Source organism: Mustela putorius, unplaced genomic scaffold (genome assembly GCF_011764305.1).
Source record: "Mustela putorius furo isolate JIRA1106 unplaced genomic scaffold, ASM1176430v1.1 tig00000228_pilon_pilon_pilon, whole genome shotgun sequence".
Lineage (NCBI taxonomy): Eukaryota > Metazoa > Chordata > Mammalia > Carnivora > Mustelidae > Mustela > Mustela putorius.
In genome coordinates this window covers 20,726,324-20,752,020 of record NW_025421322.1, presented here as the reverse complement: position 1 = coordinate 20,752,020, position 25,697 = coordinate 20,726,324, and the positions used below count along the sequence as shown (strand labels likewise).

The 25,697-nt window shown below is 43.3% G+C and overlaps 1 protein-coding gene across 6 annotated transcripts in view; it reads left to right on the top strand.

The window, feature by feature from the left end:
- Positions 1 to 25,697, top strand: part of SAMD12 (sterile alpha motif domain containing 12) — a 389,251-nt gene that overhangs the window by 260,114 nt on the left and 103,440 nt on the right. Inside the window, exon 5 of one of the 6 annotated variants that reach the window (XM_045078072.1) lies at positions 2,094 to 2,305. The exons of the other annotated variants lie outside the window; for them this stretch is intronic. Coding sequence (XP_044934007.1) covers positions 2,094 to 2,257 — 164 coding nt within the window. The 3' untranslated portion in view covers positions 2,258 to 2,305. Of the gene's footprint in view, positions 1 to 2,093; positions 2,306 to 25,697 lie in introns of those variants that run through there. 6 annotated transcript variants of the gene reach the window in all.

Genomic DNA, 25,697 nt, shown 5'->3' with positions numbered 1-25,697 from the left:
CAGTGTTCTAGAACCTTTTCCCAGCCAAAAATGTCTTCTTGTTCCTTTCACTTGGCACTGACAGCAGCTTGGGCAGATAATAAAATTGGGGAATCATAGCCAAGCATCATCCCTGTAAACTACATAGACAAATTCCCCCGACATCTTTTTCTTTTATATGGCATTTATTTCTTTTTCCTGGATTTGGGAAAGATTCTTTTTAGACTTAATATGCAGTGGATCAAAATATTTTCATGAAGTCCACAGTGAAAACCTTTTAAACTGGACAAATTTTTTCGTTTCAGGGAAATTTCCTTCAATATACCTTTCTTCGTCTCCTCCTCCCCCTCTTTTTCTTCTTCTTCTCCCCCTCTTCCTCTGCCTCCCCCTCTTCTTCTTCTTTAACTTCTTCTTTGCAAGGGAGAGGGGCAAAGGGAAAGGAGGAAGGGGCATCTTAAGCAGCCCTTGCCCTGCGTGGAGCCTGACATCAGGGCTCAGTCTCCCAACCGCTGAGACCATGACCTGAGCCAAAGTCAAGTGTCGGACACTTAACTCACTGAGCCACCCAGGTGCCCTTCAATATGCAATTTTGAGGTTGGTTCTGTTGCATTGGTTCTGACTGCTTCCTCATTTACTCGCATTAGGCATCTGCTACAGACACTCTGGCCTGTGATTCTAGTCCATCTGTTTCTCTTTCTTCATTCCACTCGGATTTTGTTTTTTCCCTCTGAACTCTGGGTGATTGTCTTCAATTTGCACTCACCTTAATAGTTTCAGAATCAGATTGAGTTTCGGATCCACTTCAGGGAATTTTTGTAATTATAGGTTTCATAGCTTCACCCAAGGCCCACTGACTCAAAATCGGCTCTATTTCACCCTAGGAATGTATATTTTAAGTGTCCCTCCCCCCACCCTTTTTAGGTAGGTTTGAGAACCACCCTATTTCACTAAGCTAATTCCATTTAATTCAGGAGTGATTCTGCTCTTTACTGCTTTTCATGCAGTTTTAAGTTCTGCGATGGAATTATTTGGTTGCTTGTATTCTTTTCATAAAATCCCTTTTTTATCTCTGTTTGTTGCCTCATTACCTCTCTTATAGCAACTTGGAGTGTTGAGTAATTACTTTGAGAATACAAAGTAGTTACTATTAAACTTTTGTCTTTGTCTTGTGGCAAATCTTTTCTCAAGGATGCTATCTTTTTCTCTTTTATGCATATGTTTAGTTCCTGATGTTCATATTGTGTTTATAATTTGATTGTGGAACACTTTGTGTTCTGGGTTGGGACCTGTTTGATGGCTCACTCTTCAATGGTGCCGTAGGTGACTTCTCTGCATCCCCAGGCCCTCGTCCCTTGAGGATTGCATGGTATGTCTCTAGATACTAAGTCCTGTTTTCCAGCTGGAGGACCATGGAGAGGAACCAGCCTTATGTCGAGACCCAGTGGTAGGATTTTGCCTTATTCAGCATTTCCTCCACATCTGGGAGTTCTTCCATCAAGACCCACCTCTTCATATCTTGGGTTCACTTCCCCGGCCCACCGAGGAAGTACTGAGCATGGCTGAGCATGGCTTCTTCTATTATGTCACATGAAATGTCTGTCCATCTGAGTTGGATAGAACTGACAGGAGTTGAGGCAACATCCTGCCTATCTCCACGATGTTTTTCCTTTTTTTTTTTTTTTTTTTTTTAGGAATGGCCACACTGGTAACATTTGGGTTAGAGAAAACGTCCCGCCTTCACTGGGATTGTGGGTTGAGCTTGTGTGCATTTCTTCCCCACACTGCATGTTCCACACTATTCCTTATCAGTGAGCCCCTCCACCTCCTGGTTACGCAGTTGGCTTCAGATCCCCATCCTCCATAGGAAGAACTGTTCCCCTAGATGTCAGACGAAGTGAGTCAGCCCACAGGAAAAGGCAAGTAATAACCAAAGCATAGCAACAAGCTCAATATCCATCTACAGTTATGGTTAGCAAATTCATGCAGCTGTACAACAGAATGCAAACCCAAGTAGCCACGGGTTATTTTGACATATAGACAAAAGTCAAAAACAAAATTGAATGAAGAGTCAAATGGAAAACACCAAGAGTGACTTATCCCTCTTGCTGTTAAAGACAGAAGCCGAATGGAGTCCAGTCTGCTCACTGTCCAGTACATCACAATGCCTGATGCTTCAAATCTACAGTCGACTCAAGCTGAAAGATACATCCAATCATTCACCAAGTATTTATTGAGCACCTATTATGTGCTGGGCCAGGTGCCAAAGATACAGCAATGAATAAGACATCTTTTCACTGCTGTCATGACACTTAAAATGTAAAATGGAACATGGACATTAAAGAATTGCATGAAAAACTATTTTTTTAGATTTTATTTACTTATTTGATGGAGCGAGAGAGATGGCGAGAGAGGGAATACAAGCAGGGAGTATGTGGGGCTTGATCCCAGGACTTGGGATCATGACTCAAGCCTAAGGCAGAGACACCCAATGACTGAGCCACCCAGGTGCCCCTGCATGAAACACTATTAAGTGACAGTTGGAAAGAAGTTACTGTATAATAGTGAAAAGGAGGGAACCCAGACTGGCACTAGGGGAAGGGTTTCTTAAGTGACCAATAATAGGAACCCCAATTAATAAACAAGTTAAACAAAGAAACCAGGAGAACTGCAGTACAATAGAGTCAGATCCAGCAGAAAGAGCCCAGGGGCTGGGAATAACTTGTCAAACTAAAGTAATTAGCATAAAGGCACAGTCAGGAAGGTCGGTAGTGACCCAAGATGGGGGAGCAACACACTTTGCAGAGCTGTGTAAACCACGATGACCAGGATTTGGGTGTTAGTCTAAAGTTAGGGCAAGTTCTGAAGGGGTTAAAAATTAGAGAGAGAACATGGTCATATCCATTGTAATATCTACTAAAAAGAGGCTGAAGAGAGCAGACCAACTTGTTCTTGAAGCCAAGATATCTTTGGGAATAGCTAATAACCTGTTACATTATTATAGATTTGCTTATAAATATATGGTATCTAAAAGACTCTAAACGGATGAAAATGTGTCACTCTTGGTCTACATATTAAAAATTGAACATACAGGTGACAAGGTGGCTCATTATTTAAGTGTCTACCTTCAGCTCAGGTCATGATGCTGGGCTCCTGGGATGGAGTCCCACTCAGAGGGGAGCCTGCTTCTCCCTCTCCCTCTGACCCTCCCCCGGCTTGTGTCACATGCCTTCTCTCTGTTTATCTCAAACAAATGAAATATTTTTTAAAAAAATGAACATAGATCTGGCCAACCTTAAGAGACATCCCTTGGGGCGCCTGGGTGGCTCAGTTGGTTAAGCAACTGCCTTCAGCTCAGGTCATATCCTGGAGTCCTGGGATCGAGTCCCGCATCAGGCTCCCTGCTTGGTGGGGAGTCTGCTTCTCCCTCTGACCCTCCATCTTCTCATGCTCATGTGTGCTCTCTCTCTCTCTCTCTCTCTCTCTCTCATTCTCTCTCTCAAATAAATAAATAAAAATCTTTAAAAAAAAAAAAAAAAAAAGAGAGACATCCCTGATGTTCACAGCTTTTCAAGTTGAAGATGTGTTTTTTGAATAGAAGTCAGAATCTTGATGAAACCCCATAGATATTGCCCCGGCCCACCCCTGCTGGTCAGATTTGCCTGCCCTCCTGCCAATGAAAGGTGGGGGCCTTGAACTAAAGACGCCTTAAGATTTTCAGTAGGCCAAGGAAATATGCCACATAGCAAAACGGATGGGCCTTCATTCTGAATCAGCATTTTATTTTTATAGATTCTCATTGAATGATGATAAAGCGTCCATTCCGTAGATCTTTTCTAATACCAGAGAATTAGTTTCAATATAACTTCATCGGATTGTCTGCCATCCCTCCTCCCAAGTCCACTTCCTCTGACATTTACCCATTGTTTGCTCAGATCCTGGGAAATAACTAATTACTTTCCAGAATAATATGACCTACAGTGATGAATGGTCCAATTCACACCTGTTTATTGAATACCAATGGCATGGAGGTACTTCGTCATACACTTCGAAAATGAGTGACAAAGATGAATGAGCCAGGTTTTCTGCCTTCAAGAGGCCTCTGGTTTCAGATGAGATTCAGAAGATCTCAAAAGACTGTGATCTAGGTGCTCCCAAGATGGCTAACCAACCCGGGATTTTCAGAAGCAAGAGAGAAGCCAAGAGGACTTTCAGTTACCTGGGTCTCCAGCAGTAAAGAATTATTTTTAATAGACTATTTTAAAAATATTTATTGAAAGCCCGATGTTCAGAAACTTGAGTATGTCAGAATTCTGGGCAGCCCACGAGTGTGTTCCCTATGTAATTCCTTTCACTGAGTCAAGCTTTTCAAACAGGTTTTCCCTAAACTAGCAGGGCATCCTTGGGGACCACTGATGTCCATGTTTGCAGGCCAACCTGGCTAGTTACTCCCTGGAAGGGATCAAAATAGCTGTTGTCTGGTTCTCATTTTGTATTTGCCTCACTGTGAGTGTGATGTAAAGCTGACAGTGTTAAGCAGCATTTATTTTCTGCTGCTAAATAGAATCATGTAGTAGACAACCCCCCCTTCACCCCGGAAAATGCAGAACATGGAACACTTAATTACAGTAACAATTTTTACATTGAGGAGGCACCTTGCTATCCTTCAGAGCTTCCTTGCCATAAAGTATCTGACTAGCCAGGGAATCACGCACAGGTCCCTACAGAAAGACATTGCATTGGATACTCCTTATAAATCCACAACAATCCTGAAGTAGCAGTACCTTAGTGGAGGGCCAGAGAAGAAGAGGTCATCTCCCTACATACCGGTTCCAGCACAAATTTATGAACTTTTAAACTCATGAACATACGTTCCTAAGTAAGCTAGAATGGCTCATTTGCTCTCTTCTTGGTACCTGTCACCCTCCTGGAAATCCGAAGCAACACAAAACACACATTCAGCAATCAGGGCAGGAAAAGAGTGGGACCCGGAATGTTCTTTGGGTATTAAAATACATCATCTTCCCCAAGCCACCCCCAGCCTGAGACCCTGAGGTTTTGGCCTCTTTCAGGAGGTGACATTTCACTGCTTACCCCTCAGTTAAAGTAGTTTTATGCCAGTCAAGGCCCAAGGATAATTACTCTCAAATTCTTTACGAGAAAATCTCATTTGCATTTGCATATTAGATCCCTCACAATGGATGGGCAGGCATCAAAGAGTAAATCCATCCTCTAGCTGTAATTCACACACACACACACACACACACATACCACTTTGACACAGTGGAGCAGGGTGCTGTTACTGAGAAATTGAAGCACCAGGTGTGATTAAATAAGATCACACATTTCATTCTCTCTTTAATTTCACATCACTCTTCAGCAGCTGAATCCACGAGCTCCCCCCGCCCCGTGCAGTCAGCCTGCACAGTGCATTCGTGGTGTGCCCAGCGGAGCGGTGGCAGAATGTTTCCAAAGTAAGCCACCCTGCTGGGCTGCTGTGAGTCAAATCTGTTTTGCCTCCAAATTATTCAGTATTGCTAGATCTGGGTTATTAATCCATTAATCTCCCTGGAAGGTTTCTGGTACTTCTGGTAAGGCTTCTGTTACTTCTACATCACGGAGGCTCAGTTGCAACTAAAAGTAGTTTCGAACCATAGAGAAGACTAGAATCAAGGATGGAGAAATGAGTAGAAGACTGTACCACCTTTCGTCTTAGCCCCATTCTCTGCCCAGCTCCCCTACATCTCTCCCCAGCCAGCCCGAATCTCTGCCTGTAGGATTAGGAATTGGAAGTGGCACTTCCACATTGCATTTGCAAACTTGTCCCGAGGGGCTACCTGTGCGGGATTCTGGATGCCATGAAAGAATAAAATAGAGGGAAGGGGGCATGTCTCAGACTAGGGTTCAGTGTTTCTGACTCTGCTATTTAGCAGTTCAGCACCACAAGGAGTAAAACAGCACCCCTGAGCCAAGCAGCAAGTGGGGGTCACGTAGCTCAGCCAGCAGGGCACAGGGCTCCATCACGGCTGCAGTCTCCAGAGAGAAAGGAATGGCTGCCCTTCGCAGCTGTGTGTGCTCTTCCTTTGTAACCAGCGGCCAGTCCCGGTGACCAGTGATGGGTCAGCTGTGTAGCACAATGTGGGTTAATTCATTCCACAAATACAGATGGAATGCCTATTTGCCGGATGCTGTCCCCGGTGGCCCTGAACGAGCACCATCACTGCCCCAGGGAAGCTGATCCACGATCGGCCTCATGATCTGCCCTCCCTTGGTCCTCCATTCTTACCCATTCACCAGCAGTGTGCTCTGTTAACGTCTAGCGGGAAGAATAATTTGCATTCCCAAGAGTATGGTGCTTTTTCTTGCTTCCATTCATTCTGGTCCACGTGCTTGGGGAGCCTGGACCACGTTCTGCCCCTTCACCGGCCTAACTCCCAGCCCCATGTCCTTCCTGTCTCATTGCCTCCAGCTCCTGCCCCAGGCCTCACCCCTCCTCCGAGCTCACCACAGTATGTCTTCGCGTCTCTCATCCCTGCCTTAACCTTTTCAAGGGTAGAGCCTGTGTTTTATCGTCCATATTCTGCTTAACATATCTTGGGAACTCAATAAATGTTTGTTGAATTCATGTATATCCTTGAAAAAGGTCCGTATCCACACATTTGCCCTCCATGTAACTTTAGTAAGGGCCTCAAGATAGCTCTTAAATCGCAAGTGGAGCGATTGTGACATTTGTAATCTTGATCACCCTAATTGTAGTGAGAATTAACACCCCCACATACTTTCTTAGGAAAATCACCTCCTCTCCCTGGTATACTTTTTAATAAGAATGGAACCCCTTGGCAAAATTAAATTGGAACTGTTAGAAGTATTAGGTGGTTTTTGTTGTTGTTGTTGTTGGAATCGCTTCTGGAAAATTACCAAGCCTGTGTTTTCCTTACCAAGGACAAATGAAAATTTATTTTGAAAATGAGAAGAAGAAACAGATTTACATCTATAAAAAATAGGCATGCATGTAGTTAGAAGGCAGTGTGTTTGGATGGAGAGATTAAGGGTCTCTTTTCCTTTTTTCAAAATGTTATTTAATATTTTATTATTTATTTTGATGGAAAAAGTATTATAAAGTAAAACAAGAATTTTCTTGAAAGAAGCTTATATCTAGTTTTGCTTTACTTATATGAGCTCGGGTGAATCAATTAAAGGTTCTCCCTGGCCAAACAAATATTTTGCCAATACTGCTGTGTGAAAAGAATTTTTTTTTTTTTTAATCTCGGCCTTTTTATCAGCAAGATGTTCATTCATTCAACAAATAAATATCTACTATGTGTCAGGCACTCTAATATGCACTTTTCTCTGTTAATAGCAATGACGATTTGCAATATATATGTGTATCAAATTGTTACATTGTTTACCTTAAACGTATAGTGTTGCTTATATTGTATTCCTTAAACGTACAGCTACATCTCAATAAGGCTAGGAAAAAAATAATCATGACAAACTTCCAGAGCCTTCGCTGCCTCTCAAAGGTCTTTCCTATACATTAGAACTACTCTCTCTCCCACAATTTTATAAAGTAAATAGGATGTGCATATTAGTCACAAATACATGAGCTGCTGTAACAAATATATTCTGAAAAGCTAGTGGCTTAATTCTGTCTGATTTAACAATCCTCGCCGAAGGTTGTAGATCTGAGAATGTCTATTTTACACAGTCATTTAGGGACCCAGACTGACAGCCGCTCTGCTACCTTGGATAAGCCATTTTTGAGTTTGCTCCAGTCCCTGCCATTCCAACCTGGAGGTAAAGGGCCTTGACCGAGTAAACACAGGTTTACAAGCAACACTGGTGCTTACATTCTGTTGGCGAGAGCTTAATCACATAACCATATGAACCTCGAGGGAAATTTGGAATTGTCGTCTAGCCTTGTGTTCAGGGAGAAGGGACAAATGGATTTTGCTTGGTAGCTGCAGTCTCTGCCACAGCAGACATTTTTTAAATTGCCTTATAGGATGTAAAAAATTAAGGCTTCAAGAGGTTGACCTGCTTAAGATGCTTAAGATCACCCAGTTAAACATGCAAAATCAGAATCAGAAGTCAGGTTCCTGAATGCTAGATGAGGGTTGTCTCGTCCATCACTTGTGTTGCCTAGAAATAACTGATCACAGATACCAGCTTTGTCGCCACATTGCCTGTGGATTTCCCCCTGTGCAGTCTACGGACGACGGGAGTCTGAACAGTCCTAGCATGGCCCAGAATTCGATGTTCCTGTGTTGCTTTATTTGGTCTAGATCAGAGAGGGGAATCCTCCTAAAGTTTGAAAAAAGACTAAATGCTACCTCGCAGACATATTACCGTAGGCAGTGTGTTTGGCTTTCCAGCACCTCCAAAACAAGTCTGAGAATGGTCTTTAACCCACTGAGCCACCCAGGCGTCCCAAGTCTGAGAATGGTCTTAATAAAATCCGCACCACACTGAAAGTCAAAGCACTGTTCACAAGTGCGAATATAGCCCAGGTCTCGTTAGTTGCTCCCTATCCAGTGGCTCATGTGAAGATGATTCATGAGAAGCACAGGGCTGTAGAGGGGATCAAGACAGACACAAGTCCAGCCACTATGGAGCTCATCATAGAGAATAATGGCAGAAAGCCTCTTTCCGCAGGGGCTTCTGGGAAAGCATTTCTGAGGAGGTAGTATTTAAGCTGAGTCTCACTGGATGAGGAGGAGTCAGCAATGTGAAGAAAAGGTGAGGGGAGACTTTCAGACAGAGAAACACTGTATACTCATGGTCTGGCAAGAATGTGGCACCTTCACGGAACTGAAGGTGTCCCTCCCTTGTGGCTAGGGATATTGAGTGAGTGACAGTGGTCAAGAGAATCACAGCTAAAGTTCACCCTTACAACCTATGAGGTGGGTTACCACCGTCATCCCCATTTTACATATAAGGAAACTGAGGCATAAAGAAGTTACAGGGCTAAATCACTTGTGTAATTAAGGTCACACAGCTGTTCAACAGGACCAAGATTTAAACTCAAGGAGTCTAGTTACAAAGTCTACTCCTATACTATTGCCTTATACTGTCATACTGCCAGAGGAAGGTTCTGAGGCTTCACTCTCCAAAAATAGTTTTTCTGTCCTTTAATTAAAAACAAGAGGCACCTGGGTGGTGCAGTCAGTTGAGCATTGACTCTTGATTTTGACTCAGATCATGATCTCAGGGTAGTGAGATCAAGCCTGTGTTGGGCTCCATGCTCATATGGGAATCTGCTTAAGGATTTCTCGCTCTCTCTCTCTGTCTCGCAAATAAATAAATCTTGAAAAAAAAATGAAAGTAATAAACCACCTCTTTCTCTTACCTAAATGCTCTGAACCTAAGATTTCTGGATCCCTCCCACCTGGAAGGGAACCATGGACAGAATTTAGTGGGACCAAAGAATTCAGATATATGTGTTGATAATATTGTACAGAATATATATTATATATAGGACATACTTTATTTAGTCAACTTTTTACTGAAATTTAACATTTCTTTCTATCATGAATATAACAAAACCTCAATATTCTTAGCAGTTTATGTGATTTGTCACTAGAATCACAAGTAATTCTTAATCACATAAGACTTGTTGAAGAATTCTTGAAACATCATTTGCACTCATCACTACTGTCAAATTATAAAAGTTAACTATTTCTGCCAATAAATCCTATTCTTAAATGCCTTGATTTAAAAAAAAAGGCATGCATTGTTCCATCAATAACTTTTTAAAAACTATTTTGATAGCTGTTTTTCAGTATGTTATTTATTTTGTAATCTTCTATATTTTCCTTTTTGCATTTAAATAGATTCTTGAGAAGGAATCCATAGGCTTCCCTAGACTGCGAGATAAATATGAATTTATAACACCTTGAAAATTCCTCTGTGATTTTAACTATCTTTCCCCATGCCACAGCTTCCACCAAGAGCCATCGGGCCAGGGCATCTGGGTGGCTCCATGGGTTGAGCCTCTACCTTTGGCTCAGGTCATACTCTCAGGGTCCTGGGATCGAGCCCCGCATCGGGCTGTCTGCTCAGCGGGTAGTCTGCTTCCCCCTCTCCCTCTGCCTGCCTCTCTGCCTACTTGTGATCTCTCTTGTCAAATAAATAACTAAAATATTTTAAGAAAAAAAAAGCCTTCAGGCTGACTTACGACTTACAATTCTAATTTGGTGATTCTTTCTTAGTGTGGCATAAGTTAAAAAGAAGTCCATGGCACACAAGGAGTAAGAATCCATTCCCTTTAACCTCTTCTGTGTTTCAACTTTTGCCCTCTTTTCACGTGTCACCAGATTTCTAGAATAGTCTATGGATTGTCTAGATGTTCTCATGTCCCATTGGTTCCATAGTTCCTCTTTCCTGGCTTGGTCTCCACCTTCTTTCCACAAGATGACCACTCTAAGATCACTGGAGTCCTCTGGTGTTAAATGAATACTTCCCATGTCTTTTTTCTGCATCTGTAGAATTCTGCCACTGTTGGTCCCAATTCTCTTCAGGGCACTCTCTCTTCCACTTCGGGAAAATCACTCTTCCTTTCTTACCTTCTTCACTGTGTCTTTACAAGCTACTCTGGTCTTCACTCCTCATAAAATAAAGTTCCAAATATTCTCCTTGGGAAAACACATCTACCCATGACTCAGACTTGAGCTGAGTCTATACATCGATTATTCTAATCAGAGCTAGTGCTTCTAAACTTCCTTCCGTCATTCCCAGCTACCCAAGGAAGGTCTTTCCCTTAATAGCCCCGAGGCACCACCAACACAGCACATCCAAGTTGAACTCACATACTGCCTCTGCCCCCAACCTGCTCTTTCTCGTGCATCTGTGTTTTGATTATTGACATCAGGTCTTCTGATCTGATGAGTGAAACATTTCAGGGCTGTATCAGTTCTCCCCCCCTACACCCCCACTCCTCCTTCTGCTGAACACGGGTGTACTCTAGTGAAGAAGTGGGGTTGATCTAGCCCAAGAATGATGTATAGTACTGGGAGTCAAGTGGATTCACTGGGTGTACGTTTTGTGAGTATAAGATCAATGTATAGCCCCTTGAAAATTCCTCTGTGATTTTAACGGTCTTTCTTTGGGCCCCAGCTTCCCAGTGGCCTGATGGCTGACATGACATCAAGTTCAGATTGTAATGGTTTTTCTGTCAGTGTGAACATGGGAAAACAGGCCACATTCTTCTGCCTGGCGTCCCATAGAACCCCTTCCCTTGCTGCCGAGAGGTCTCTAGCCTTTCCCTGATGAGAGCCAGGTGAGGGGGGGGCATGTGGCTCAGGAGTGTTCTTATATGACAGATACTGGTAGGCGCCAACTCTCACTCTTGAGGCCTAGCAGGTGTTTGGTCTTTGATGGGTTCTTAGGGGTTCTTTGGACACCAGCGCGCCCCACCCCCATTGCTCACTTGCAGTTCCCTTGACAAGAGAAAATGCATCAGTGTTCTTCCACAAGTCTATTTTTCTTCAACCAACAGCATTTCAGCAGTGCATCAGCCTTTCAGCTGGAGTGGTGTTTTCACCTTTTAAGTACCATTTTGGAGAGGTCTTAACTCCTCCACACCAGCTCTCTCCTGCAGGATGGCCCAGATCTGGCCTCTGGGAAAGGATTCTGCAGTCCTTGCCCTGAGAAACAAGGACAGACTGTCCCGAGCATCAGAATCTTTTGTTTGGTCTGTCCCCAGAGCAGTGAGCAAGCCACAGGCACTGGCTTGTTAGATGTCTCACTTCGTCCCCAGAGACACACGCCAGGTTAAGAGTTCTCTTGAAGCCTCCTTGCGAGACTTGGGATCAGGAAGCAGCCCTTCCTCTCTCTCCCCTACCTCCAAAGCACACAGAGGCAGGTTAGGCTGTCATGGACTCGTGCCCAGCTTTCTTAATAGAAAACCTCCTTCTAAAACATTTCCATTGAGGGGCGCCTGGGTGGCTCAGTCGTTAAGCATCTGCCCTCAGCTTGGGTCATGGTCCCAGGGTCCTGGGATCGAGCCCCACATCAGGCTCCCTGCTCCATGGGAGGCCTGCTTCTCCTCTCCTACTCCCCCTGCTTGTGTTCCCTCTCTCGCTATGTCTCTCTCTCTGTCAAATAGATAAATAAAATTGTTTCTTAAAAATGCCTTAAAACATTTTCATTGAATTACATATGTGTGCGTGTACACACTACACACACATATGTATCTATGTAATTTTACATACACACACATATATGTTTTTTTAACTGTATAGGTCACTAAATTTTCACAAATGGAGCACACCCACGAAATAGCGCCCACACCAAGAAACAGAAGATGACTTCTATCCAAGAAGCCCTCCTGGCTGCTTCCTTCCAGTTACTTCCCACCTCCCCAGAGGGTGAACTCTCTTCTAAATACTGATAGTAAAGAACAGCAGCATCTGTTTTTGCTCATTCTCTCAATAGAATCATTCATTATGTGCTCTTTGTGTCTGACCTCTTTCATTCAACATTATCCTTGAAATTTGTCCACATTGTTGTCTGAAGTTTTAGGTTGTTTATTCTCGATGCTCTAAACTGTTCAGCATGTGAACACTTCACAGTTTCCTTAAGTATTCTGCGGTTCACAGGCATTTGGGTAGTTTCTTGTTTGAGACTACTCTGCAGAAAGGCATGTTCTGAATATTATTTAACATGTCTTCAAGTGATAAAAGCATACGTTTCAGTTGGTTCGTATTAGAAGTAGATCCGCTGAGTCACTGGGGAGGTCTGATGCCTTGGTCAGCTGGGGCTGCCATCCCCAAGTGCCACAGACCAGCTGGCGTAAACAGAACCTTATATTCTCACAGTTCCAGAAGCCGGAAGTCTGAGGTAGAAGCGTCGGTAGGGTTGATTACTTCTGTAGCCTCTCGCCTTGGCTTGCGGATGGCTGTCTTCTCTTGGTGTCTTCACATGGTCTTTCTGTATGTGTCTGTGTCCACATTTCCTCTCTGCATGAGGATATCAGTCATACTGGATTAGGGCTCACCGTCATGACTTCATTTTGCCTTAGTGACTTCCTTAAGGTCATATCAACAAATACGGTCACATTGTGAGGTGATGAGCATCTGAACCTCCAACATATGAATTTGGGGTGTGGAGGCAGGGGAGACACAGTTCATCTGTACATACTCCTCAGCCTTAGAAGATCCTTCCATTGGGGTGCCTGGGTGGCTCAGTGGGTTAAAGCCTCTGCCTTCAGCTCAGGTCATGATCCCAGGGTCCTGGGATCGAACCCCGCATCAGGCTCCCTGCTCAAGTGGGGAGCCTGCTTCCCCCCTCTTTCTGCCTGCCTCTCTGCCTACTTGTGATCTCTTTCTGTCAAATAAATAAATAAAATATTTTTTTAAAAATGAAAGATTATCCTTCCATTGTCTCAAAGTGGTTGTACCGATGAACATACCCTCCAGGAGCATATGGAAGTTCTGGATGTTCCACATCCTCACCAAGAGTTGATTTTTTTTTTTTTAAGAAATTTTTATAAACGTAAGCTCCCAGCCTTGATATGGTCTTGATCTGACTGAGAGATAAAGGTAATGCGACAGGCTTTCACTCCTCTGTTGCAAACCTTGCGATATATATGCAAAGTTTGTGACATCCATTGCATTCCTGGAAAATTTCATCCCAACGTCACGCTAACTAGTTCTAGAATTTCTGTTTACTTGTCTTTTTACATCATTAGGCAGAAAAATAAGTTGGCAGTGCCAGTATCTTTATTGTGGTGATTACGATTATTATTTTTGAAATTTGGCCCTTCCACACCTATCCCAAGATTTTGATGGTAAATCACACCAAAAAGAAGAGGGTACCAGAAATCTCTGAGAAGTTAGAGCTCTTCATTCTGATGTTGGCCCTGCAGTTCTCAGAGTGAGCCTCTCAGTGGTTGTTGCCCTACCCCCACTCCGTAGCCCAGAGGTGTCAGTTGGTCCACACCCCCCACCCCCTGCCCCAGCCCAGAGATGTCAGTCCCGGCAGGGGTGGCTGCTCTCGTGTGGTCTGTAGGAAGTCTCCTTGACTCAGCTCCTCCTCCACAGCTGGGCTCTATGTGTCCAAGAACAATATGCCACATCTGAATCCCAGATAACTGCTAAGTGACCACCAGGAGTAATCTGTGTGGTATAATCTATTCTTTGTGGTTGCAAATTCTAAATATTTCTTTTCCTGGTTATTTCCCAGTTTGGTTCAGTCATCTTAGGAAAGGACAAGATCCCTTAGTAGTAATAGGGGAATATTGTTCTTTAATACCACACCAAGGTAATGAGCTTTCCCTGTGCTCATTCTGTGGGTCATCCGGGAGTCGAGTCTGGAAAGACCAAGAGTTTTGACACTGGCCTGGCCTTGGAACCAGGCTCCTGGGTGTGCCTCCTTGGGCATGTCATTTCAACTTTCTGAACCTCAACTTCCCCAAGTATACACTTTGGATAAAATCACCACCATAAATGTTGTATTTGATATGCTAAAAAAAACATAGAGCACGTCCCACCTGTTCATCCACTTTGTAAAAGGTTCAGTAGAGGCTGTAGTGGGAGATAGTCACGTAAGGGGCAGGGGGCAGTAGCAACTGTGGGAGAGGCATAGACATATTCACATGAAGAAGAAAAGACGAACCCACATTAAGGAATGTGCAAGGACAATATATCATTAAACATTACAAAGGCCCTAAGGGCTTGGAGAACAGAGCAAAGGTGAGGAAAATGTAGTCACACAAATATTCATGAGCTGAGACTTGGTCTGAGCCTTAATTAGGGACTGACTTATTTCACTTAGCATAATACTCTTTAGGTTTATCCATGTTGCAAATGGCAATATTTCATTTTTTTTTGTGGCTGAGGAATATCCCATTGTATGTGTATATACCACATCTTTATCCATTCATCGGTCAGTGGACGCTTAGGTAGTTTTCAAATAAAGCTTCAATAAACAGAGGGATGCATGTTTTTTTGAATTCATGTTTTTGGTTTTGGTGGGGGTGAATCCAGCAGTGGAATTACTGGGCTGTATGGTATAGGATTTTAGTTATAGATGGGATCTAAAAAACAAAACAAAAACCAGAAACAGACTCATAAACACAGAGAACAAACTGGTGGTTGCCTGAGAAGAGAGTATGAAATAAGTGAATGGGATTATGACGTACAAACTTACAGCTATAAGATAAATAAATCATGGTGATGAAAAGCACAGCATAGGGAATATAGTCAGTTTAAAGAATAGTAAGGATTGGCGATATGAATAGTAAGGATTGGCGATAAGTTCTGTAAGGAGTCACAGAACTGTGGTGAGAACTCTAAGTGGTTATTAAAATAATCTGGAGGGGCACCTGTCTAACTCAGTTGGTAGGGTAGGGGACTCTTGATCTCAGGGTTGTCGGAAGCCCTACTTTGGCTGTAGAGATTACTTAGAAAGAATAATCCAGGGGTTCCTGGGTGGCTCAGTCGGTTAAGTGTCTGACTCTTGGTTTTGGTCATGTCATGATCTCGGGGTCACAGGATCAAGCCCCATATTGTCTCCATGATCAGCATGGAATCTGCTTGGGGTTCTCTCTCTCTCTCTCATAAATAAATAAAATCTTTAAAAATAACAATCCAGATATGAGAGGGTGAATGTTTGTAAATGAGTAGTGATTTCAAGAATAAAGAAGAAATAGCATATAGCAAACCCTTTGTAAGGCAAATAAGATTGAGGAGGCCACTTGATTTCAAGGCCAAATAAGAAAGCACCATAGGGTTGTACTAAAGACAAAACACTGAAGAGAAGAAAGATCATTAATTGCCTTTTGGACATATTACATTTGAGATAAGAGTAAGATACAAAAGCAAAGATGATTGACACGCTGTTGGGCATTTGGTTGTAGATGTCAGAGGGAATGAACTAGAGAAAAAACCTTGTGATTCAAAACGTGGAGGAGATTGTTTGAAGTCGGCTGAAAAGGTGGCTCTCCCAGGACAGAGAGACGATGAGAGCTAAGAAAAGCAGAGCTGCACAGAGGGAGGGTCCTAGTCACAGGCGGGAGGAGAGAGATCATCCCACTAAGAAAACCAAAAGAGGAACGAACGTCTTCTGGGAGACTTAATCAGGGCTGAGAGGCTTCGACATCGATTCCAAGTACTCAGGAACCTCAGAGTTCATGTCTTATTTTCAGTCACCCGGGCTTGCCTTTATATATTAGAGCATTTGTTCTTCCCATCTAATCATGGAAACTGGGAGTGAATTATTTCAGAGTGAGGGAAAAAATGCAATAAATGAGGTCACAGGAGAGGTTCCTGATGAAGCTGTATTAGCTAGCCCTCTCTGCTTCATCCCATCCCTAAGCGCCACATTCTTTGGGGAGGAATCATATAGCTCTTTGAAATCCTGTCTGCAGACATCCTGTCTGCTAATCCCAAATGGTCCCAATATAACACTCTTTCTATAGAAAGAGACTGAATTCATCAATTTCCGCATACTTCTTGATAAACATTGGCAGTTTCAGGTTGCCAGTAGATTACCAGGTCTCACATTTAATATCACGGAGCAATGCCATAATGGCCATCTCAGTTGTTGTTTTCTATTTGGCCAAGTGGAGAAATATAAGTGAAGAACAGCCAGAATACCTCTCCCAACTTGTAAACTAGCAAATTACCAAGAGATTGTCTAATTTTCCTCCCTGCTGTTCTCACACCTGCACACCATCCGTTTTCAGAACTAATTAATATGTCAATACGGGAGCATAACGTGGTTTATGTTCTATATGGGCTTTCTAATTTGGGTGCATAAATGTTCACGATAGAAAGTGTCTCCCTTAAATCCCACAAAAGACATGTGACAGGAAGGAATCTCTTAAATGGTTTCGTTAATGGCTTTGTTATCAATGGCTCTTGATAAAGGGAAAATTAAAATTTTGGTATGTATCTCTAGCAATATCTTAGTTTTCCCCAAAATATTCTGTTGACCACCTGGTGACTATAACTGCAAAGGCATGAGGATGTGATAATATTCCAGGGAACACTATAGACCACTTCCTACAGTATCTTCATACACAGTAAGAAACAGACTATTTTAAGGATGTAATCCTCACCCTCAAGAGTCCAATTTCTCAGCCCTGTGATAGTGTTTTCAGTGAATCACTAAGGCAATCAGTCATATATTTTCTGTCTTTTCATGTGAAATACCTTTATCTTATAAGAAGGCAGGGGCACAGTAAAAGGAACAAGAATTTTGAGGACTGAAAAGCTCGGTTTAAATCTGGAGGCAGATACCAGGTCCTGTGTCAGATTCTTGGAGCAATTTACTAAATCTCTCTAAGCCTGTTTGTAACATGAGGCAAATTAGTCCCACCTGAGAACAGTTATGAGAATTAAATGGATTCATAGTTAGAGAATACTTAGCACATTTTTGGGCTCTTAAAGTACTTACACTGACATGCTTTAAAGTCTTTCTACTAGACAGCAGGCACTGTTCTAGACATGGAAGGTACAAAGATAAGACGTAGAGACCCTGCCATCAACAGGGTCTGGTAGGGATGTCAGTCAGGGCTCAAAAGTAGGAGATAAAAGCTACTCTAACTTTTTGATGCAGAGAATATTTAATTAGGGAAGCAGATCCTTCTAAAAATTGTTGGAAGAGCTGAGAATTCTAGAAATGACTCCCAAAGAATACCACCCATCTGGCCTTGCAAGGTCAGTTACTCTCTCTGCCTCAGTGAGGAAGGTATGGATTCAGGAGAGTACCAGGGAAATCATTGAAATTAAGAGCACATCGCCTTACCTGTTATCCAGAGATGAGCCTTGGAGTAATGGCTGTTCTAGGAGCTCTGACCCAAATAGGCAGTGTCCCCACCACTGGGGATATACAGCCTCCAACTCACTTTCTCCATCAAAATCTCAAGATAGAGTCATGGATCAAACTTATAATCTAGCTGCAAAGGAGTCTGGAAAATATAGTACTTTGGCTTCCCAGCCTCTGGAGGAGGATGAGCATGCTAGAAACAAAGCAAAATCGATATTGAAAACCTCCTACCCAGCACCAGAGAGACACGCAGGTAAACCAGCGATCCTTAGGACTGAGCCCCAAGTGGAACTAACGGAGACTATCCAAAGGAAATGGGCCCACAAAGGAGGGAGAGATTGTTTTCTAACCAGAGAGGCAGTTGCTGGGGAGGAAGGATGAAAAGAAACTGATGAGGCATATAGATACACGACAAGAATTCTGAGCAGAAGAAACAGCGCAGGCAAAATGTTAGCGCTTCTTCCCATCCCTGTTCCTGGAAGTGACAGCAAGCATCTGGAGGATAAAGAGTCGCTTTTCCTGAAGGAGAGCAGGAGAAGCTTCAAAGATTTCTGTCCTTCAAAAATGATTCTTTGAGTATACCTCCAGTAGGGCCTGCCACCAGAAAGTAAATTCTGTGAGTGCAGGGAGTGAGTCTGTTTCATTCCATGGGATGTGTCCCCAGCATACGGAGTGTCCCCAGCATAGAAGGGGCTCCGCAGATAAGAGCAGAACTACTTTCCTGAAGCATGAGCATAAATTGTGATAAGGCAAGATGATAAATATGGAAGTAATGTCATCAGAGACCCAAGAGCTGAGCAAAGGTGATAAGGGATGTCTCTCTGGCATTTTTGAGAGGGAGTGGAATTCTCAGCAAAGAGAACTCCATAAGCAAAGGCCCGTATGTCATAAGCATAAGACATATTCAAAGAGTGTGGCTTAATCATGAATACAGTTTGATTTTATACGCTTCTGGTTATGTAAGGGAGTAGTTGCATTCAAGGCTAGAAAAATAATTTGGCAGTCAAGAAAGATCTTACCCTAGAATTCTGGTTTATCTTAGCAGTAATCTTCGGAGTCTGTTGATCATTTATCTAGCACTGGGATAAGCAGGATGCTGAGGGATACAAGGACCACAGTCCCGGAGGGTGCTGGGGCGACCATCACGGCCCACAGCGTGTGCACTGGAAGGGTCTGCGCTGAGTTTTGTTCGACTAGGAAGGAAGAAGACGATCACGCAGCACCCTATTCCCTTTTGGAGTGAAATGCCTTTTTTCAGACTCAAGTCTGAAAAATAAGTGACACGGGCTTTTCTTTTAACATCTTTATTTGATAACTGTAACTCATGCACAGTTAGCGGGGAAAGTAACGTGGTGGTGCTGACACCCGGTAGAAGGGGGGACATCATTCATGCCCCGAGACACCGCCCTCTGCTGGCTTCGCTGGCTTCCATGACTTCAGCATACTCAGCAGCATTTTCCTCCTCTGTGCAAAGGCAGAACAGGGCCTGATGCCTAGGGTACTTGTGGAAATTAAGTAAGAATGTCTATGGGAAGCACTCAGCACCGCAGCGTGCCTGTTTGCCAGTAGCCCACATGGTCACTATTGCCATTATCCGTGGTGTCATCGTCCTCACCCCCCGGGGAAGGAGGGAGGCGGTGTAGAAGACTCTGGAGTCATTGAACTGTATCAGTCAGGTTCCTGGCAGGAAACAGATGTAACCCTCAACTGGGATGATTTGAAAGTGAATTTAATAAAGAAATAATTGTATTTACGAAGCCATGGGCAGGCTGTAGGGAAAGGGAAAGGTCAGTGTCCTACTTCATCCTCATTAGAAGAGGAAGGACAGCAGCTACCAACCCTAGCCCCAAAGGGGCAAGAAGAGGGAACAGTTACAGGAACTTGGAAAGAGACAATCCCAGGTAGGAGAGGTATGGCCTGCAGTGAGGGAGACTGGGGGATCTATACCCTGACCTCAGTCTCCGCCCACCTGCCCCCGTCGTCTCCCAGCATCTCCCATTGGCAGGACCCAGCCCAACTGGAGGGTAGAGGACCCTGGGATGCAGTCACTGCAGGTCAGCTCCTAGGACTACGGAGCATGATAGGGAGGGATGCCGAGCAAAACTAGAGGAATAAAGAGGATATATCCAGCGCACACATGGCCAGCATCAAAGCTACTTTGCAACTTTAGGCAAGTCCTTTAATTTCTCCGAGCCTCGGGTTGCTTATTATAAAGGGAGGATAATAATAATAGTCATTATTAATAGTTAAAACTATGCAGGTTATCATAAGCATCAACTAAGGTGACGTCTGCAAAATGCCTAGCGGAGCCCCTGGAGCATAGGAGACATCAGTTAATGTCCTCCGGCCCCTCCAGCAGCTGATGTCAGCTCTCTCCACTTGTGGCCGTTTTACAGCCTTCGTGAGCTCCTCGGGAGCGGAATTTTGCATCGTGTGGCCCACAGATCACGTGCTTTAGAGGCATCTGGGGTCCTTTTTAACAGGCGGGTTTGTGGCCCCCGCTTCAGACCATCTAAATCCCAAGCAGAAGGGAGGGATCCTCATTTCAGACAAGCTCCCCCAAGTGATTTTTACGCACAATAAAGTTTGAGAGCCATCATCCTAGATGTCCATATTTCTAATTGATGCCCACGGGGGTCACGTATAGGTGAGATTTATCTGTGCTTGGCAGCCGTTAGGTACAGTGACAGCCCATCAGCTCTGTGAAGAGGGGCCATCCGACCAGGACACTAACGGTCTGTCGTGCCGTGTTAGGCCGTGCTGCTGCTCCATTTTACGGGCTTTATTAATACTCGAGGAACAATGTTCCCAAGCTTTTAATTAAAAATTCTCTAACATCCAAGGCCCTAATCATTTTCTAGGTTGGATATGGGCTTGGTGAGGGGCTGGATTTTACCCTTCCTGCCCCCCACTGAGAAAATTTAATAAGCAAAGCAGAGGCTGTTAAAGAGAAGAAAGCTTTTTGAAAGCTTTGTAAATGAGAATAGGTCAATTCCAAGTATAAACAGGAGGTATCTGAGACTTAGAACAAGATCGGAGGATCAGGGACCTTGCTTTAATCTAGCAAGAAAAGGCGTAAGAAAATTCATCAGCAGCGTGGGACTGAAATTAAGTTCCTGATATGGGTTCTCAATTCGTAAGGGTTCAGACTGGCTGCAGTAAACAGAGACTCAAAATAGCAGTGGCTGAGACAAAAGAGAATTTTTTTCGCTTCTCATTTAAAATTGCAGAGGTAGACAGAGCAGGACTGTGGTGGTGGTTTTTTTTTTTACCCCCCAGGGGTTCTCAAGGACTTGGGCTACTTCCAGCTTTGGGACCTGCTCTCCCCCCCTGCCCTCTTTAAAGCTTTTTTTTTTTTTTTTTTTTTTAAGATTTTTACTTATTTATTGAGAGAGAGGTAGTGAGAGAGAGCATGAGCGAGGGGAAATCAGAGGGAGAAGCAGACTCCCCATGGAGCTGGGAGCCCGATGTGGGACTTGATCCCAGGACTCCAGGATCATGACCTGAGCCGAAGGCAGTCGTCCAACCAACTGAGCCACCCAGGCGTCCTCCCCCCCCCGCCCTCTTATTCCAGGGATAGAACTCTAGCTGTCATAGCCACGCTCCAGCCACGGGACAAGGGGCCAGACAGGATGGAGCAGATCACCGACAGGGAAGGTTTAGGATTTGCCACACAACACATCTGATTATGTCACTTTGCCCAGTTCTTGCTCACGTGGTCACATGGGAATGGAATCGCAGCTAAATCTTCTATAAGGGGAGGGTGCCCTGAAGACAGTGTGAGGTTGCTGTTGTAGATTCTGCGTCCTGAGAAATTTTAGATCTTCTTTTCCTAATAGAAGTCAGTTAAGTTCCTGTCAGGAACCCAGAAACAGAGCAGGCAAAGAAAAGTCAAGCATGGACCTGAAGTCCCAACAGGTGACTTGGAGCACTATCCAAACCCAAGTCACAGACGGGGATAAATGAATCATTGAGACCTTGCTGGATATTATTCCTGGATGAAGTTGAGAAGATTGCAAAGCAAAAGAGGGTCCTTCGGTTGAAAGCAGGGACTTACACTGATCCTTGTACATTCATATTCACAGCATTATTCACAATAGCAGAAAGGTAGAAACCACCCGAACGTGCATCAGCACACGAATGGATAAACAGAATGTGATGTGTATGTAATAGAGTATCATGCAATCATCAAAAGGAGTGGAATTCTGACAAATGCTAGAATGTGAATGAACCTTGAAAACATCATGCCAATGGAAACAAGTCAGATGTGAAAGAGCAGATACATATGATTGCATTTATATGAGGTACTTAGAATAGGCAAATTCACAGAGATAGGAAGTGGACTGGCGGTTACCTGTGGCTGGGGGCTTAGGGACAATGGAGACTGTCATTCAATGAGTACAGAGTTTCTATTCGGGATGGCGAAAAAATTCTGGAAATGGACAGTGGTGGTGGTTGTACAATATTGTCAACGTACTTAGCAGCAGTGGATTTTACTTTGGAAAATCATTAAATAGTGAGTTTTTTAAAACAATACCTTTTCACAGGTAAAGTATAAATTAAGAAGGTTCTTCCACTTCCCAAATATGTTTACTGATGGTAGAACTCTTTGTGAAAAGGTGGACGTTGGCCGTCAATCCACAGAAGCTGAATAACGGACAAAAGTATGGGATCAAAAAAACCATGAAGAATTTAAAAAACAAAACCCAAACTCCATTTCCAAGATTCGCTGTGAAGTTTTAACAGCACTTTCTGGGGAGAGAAATATCACTTCCCCCTCTCCCAAACTGGAATTGATAGGGTCAGAAAGCACAGACATGAGTCCAGATGAAAAGGCCAAGACAGCATCAGAGGTATGCAGGTAGAACAGGATGTCACCTATATATAGAGAGAGTGTGTACATCTGAAAACTCAAAAATAGGTAACCTCACAAAGGAGTAGGGGAAGAGGTAAGAACCCAGAAAGCCTGCAAGGGCTCCTTTGAAGAATGGAGATACCTGGGGAAAGGTTCCATTTCTGGGTCACCTGGTAACAAGGAGTGGAAGGGGTCAGGCTATACTCAGCTAGGTCAAAGACAGCCCAGAAATGTCACTGAGGACAAGCACTTGAAGATGGCTGTTGGCGCTTGGACCTGAGAAGGTCATTGGCTGCTTGATGAAGGCCATTTCTGTGAACAGAGGGGGAATCTGGACTGAGATGGGATGAGCAGAACAGTCTTCTCTGTATTTCTCTATTTGCTTGCTCAACAGAAGCAGTAAACAAACCCTATTCCCAGAACTGTGCTGACAACATTGATGATGGCGGCACGCAAATTAGGAGGTAAACAAAAAGCCATGTTAATTTCAAGCTCCATTAGAAACAGGCTGGGGAGGAAAAAAAAAAAAAAAAAATCAACGTCTGCCAAATAGAAAAGGTCAAAATTGGAAGGGAAAGAAACTTTGATTTTGAGATCCTAAGAAGATACTGCCAACATTGAAAAAACATGGGAAGTTTCTGTTTCCTCTTTCACTTTTGTTAATCATAGAATTTTTTAAAAAGCTCTCTTGTTAATGTCTTCTCTGATCAGAAATGTGAGGTGGTGGAGTCTGAAAGGGAAACCATGGAGTGGTTTTCTTTCTCCTGGAAAGGGAAACCATGCAGTGATTGGAGTGTAGCCACAGGGTTCCATTCTAGAGTGTGCTGCTTTGTCTCATGATTTTTTAAAGAACCTCCAGTACCATTTACGGCCTTAGCATAATGCATGGGTAATATTCTTTTGCAGACTTCACAACATAAGTTGTCTGTAATGTGAAATTGGCATAACATAGTCTTGGCTAAGAGATCTTGGGCCCTTTAATCCCTTTGTAAAATGTGTTGCATACCCCAGATCAAGTCCAGGAAATACACACGCCTCTTCTCGTTGCTTGTGTTGAAGGGATGATACACAAATGAAAACAGCTATCTCCCTTAAGTTCTTTTGTATGTCTCGGCAGTGTTCATTCCGGGTCTTTGATGATTGATGAGTCTTCATTTGTAAATGTAAAACCATATGTATTAACTTAGTTTCCTTCCAGGCATTTTGTATTAGCGAACCTCACATATGGCTTTATAATGTTCCAATACCAGATGCCTTGCTGCACTCTGATTCAATATATGCAAGAAGGAAATATATACAGGAATGTCACTGTAACTCTTTGGCTAGGTAATCAGTGAGGAGTTCCATCCCACCTGGAGGCAAAGGATTGACCTTGCTGATTTCTCAGGCTTCTCTCTAGATTTTATGATCCCTATGACATCTTTTCCCAGAGCTACTATATTTGAACAATCAATCACCCAAGGCAATCAAATCCACCCTGCCTCCCCCTGAAACTAACTAGGTATTTTACACACATATAAACACACACACGTTTCAAGAACAACAGATTTCCCTTTGGAGAATGGAAATACAGTCATTGCTAAATTGTATTACTGGACTGAACTCCAGGTATTAGTTACAGTGCAAAGTACGAAATTGTAGGAGGCTCTTTTCTTAGAACCAAGGCATGGATTATGGCCTGAATTTAATTAAGTGTTGCTCATGGCACCGAGCAGGCTGGCACTTAATTATATTCAATTTATCTTTTTATATACCATCTTTGACTGTTCTCCAAATGGTTCGTGTATGCTCATCTTGTTTTCTCCATCTCTCTTTTAAACTCTTGGAGATCAGACCTAATGTCACACAGCAGACACTTAATAAATATACCGCAAATAAATTAACAAGCAAAGGCATAGTTGTGGCTACGGATTTAAGATGCCACCATTCACATGTGCGATGTGACCTAAGAAATGGAAGAACGGGGAAGAAGTGAGGATGTTCCCTAGTCTTCCCTGGAGGCCATTCCAGTGTTCCTCCTCTGGCTTCCATGAATAATATACAGGCTTGATTTCTTTCCCTTTGATCCCTTGCCCTTTTAATCTACCCCAGCAAAAACGCTCAACTCCATATTACTAGAAAGTATCATGAAGAGCTTTACCCACTTTCGAGCCTCTGTGTATGTATAAGCTTCATTTATTCTTGTCCTTAGCTTGAGATCTTGTGTTCTCTCAGTTTCCGCTGTTATTTTAAGTATGTTGTCTTTGCCTTATTTGTGACAGCTTTTTAAAAAGATGCCTATTTTTAAATGAGATATTCCTAAAATACAGGTCAGGGACTCTCTACCTGGAGAAGTTTTCCCTAAGAAGAACATACGGAACTAGTGGCCGTGGCTATTTGTGGGACATGTAGAAATGTGGAAGAGGACATGTTTACTTCTTATTCTGTAACCATGTGTGTGGATCATTTTTGTCCCAGAGCCCGTGTTACTTTTATTACTTATAAACGGATTAGGCATAAAATACCTACATTCATCGTGACATATGCCATTCTAGCAGGTGTTAAAAATGTGAACGAAATATTGGTGCAGTTTATATGTATATTGTAAACGAATCAGCAGTTTCATCATTTTAAGATACAAGGCTTAAGGAGTCCAGGGGTCCAGCGTGTGTAGCGTGTCACCGGTGTCTGTAAGTAAATACCAGTCAGTGATTTGTGCTGGGGTGGACAATGGCTGAGCTGCTTTTGAATCCCAGGCTTTTAGCTTTGAATGGCACGCCCCCCGCCCGGGGAACATTTTAATAATATAGAAGGTGTTTCCATCAATGGATCAAGAGAACCACATGCATCAAAGCTTTTTCATGTTGTTATTTCGTGTTTTATCGTGTTTGTAACACATTTCACATGGTGCGGGGCCGCCATGATGATTCCAACTTGCTAACTGTCCCCATCTAGTGGTCCCACCACAAGGCACTCTTCGCAGCTCCAACTTTTTCCTTTCTCTTGACGATTATGTCGTTTGTGTCCGGTGCCTTATTCCCATGCCAGTCTACCCGAGCGCGCTTCTAATTTGTCATTAGCCTTTCCACATGGGCTTGTTTGTTTTGGCTTGCTG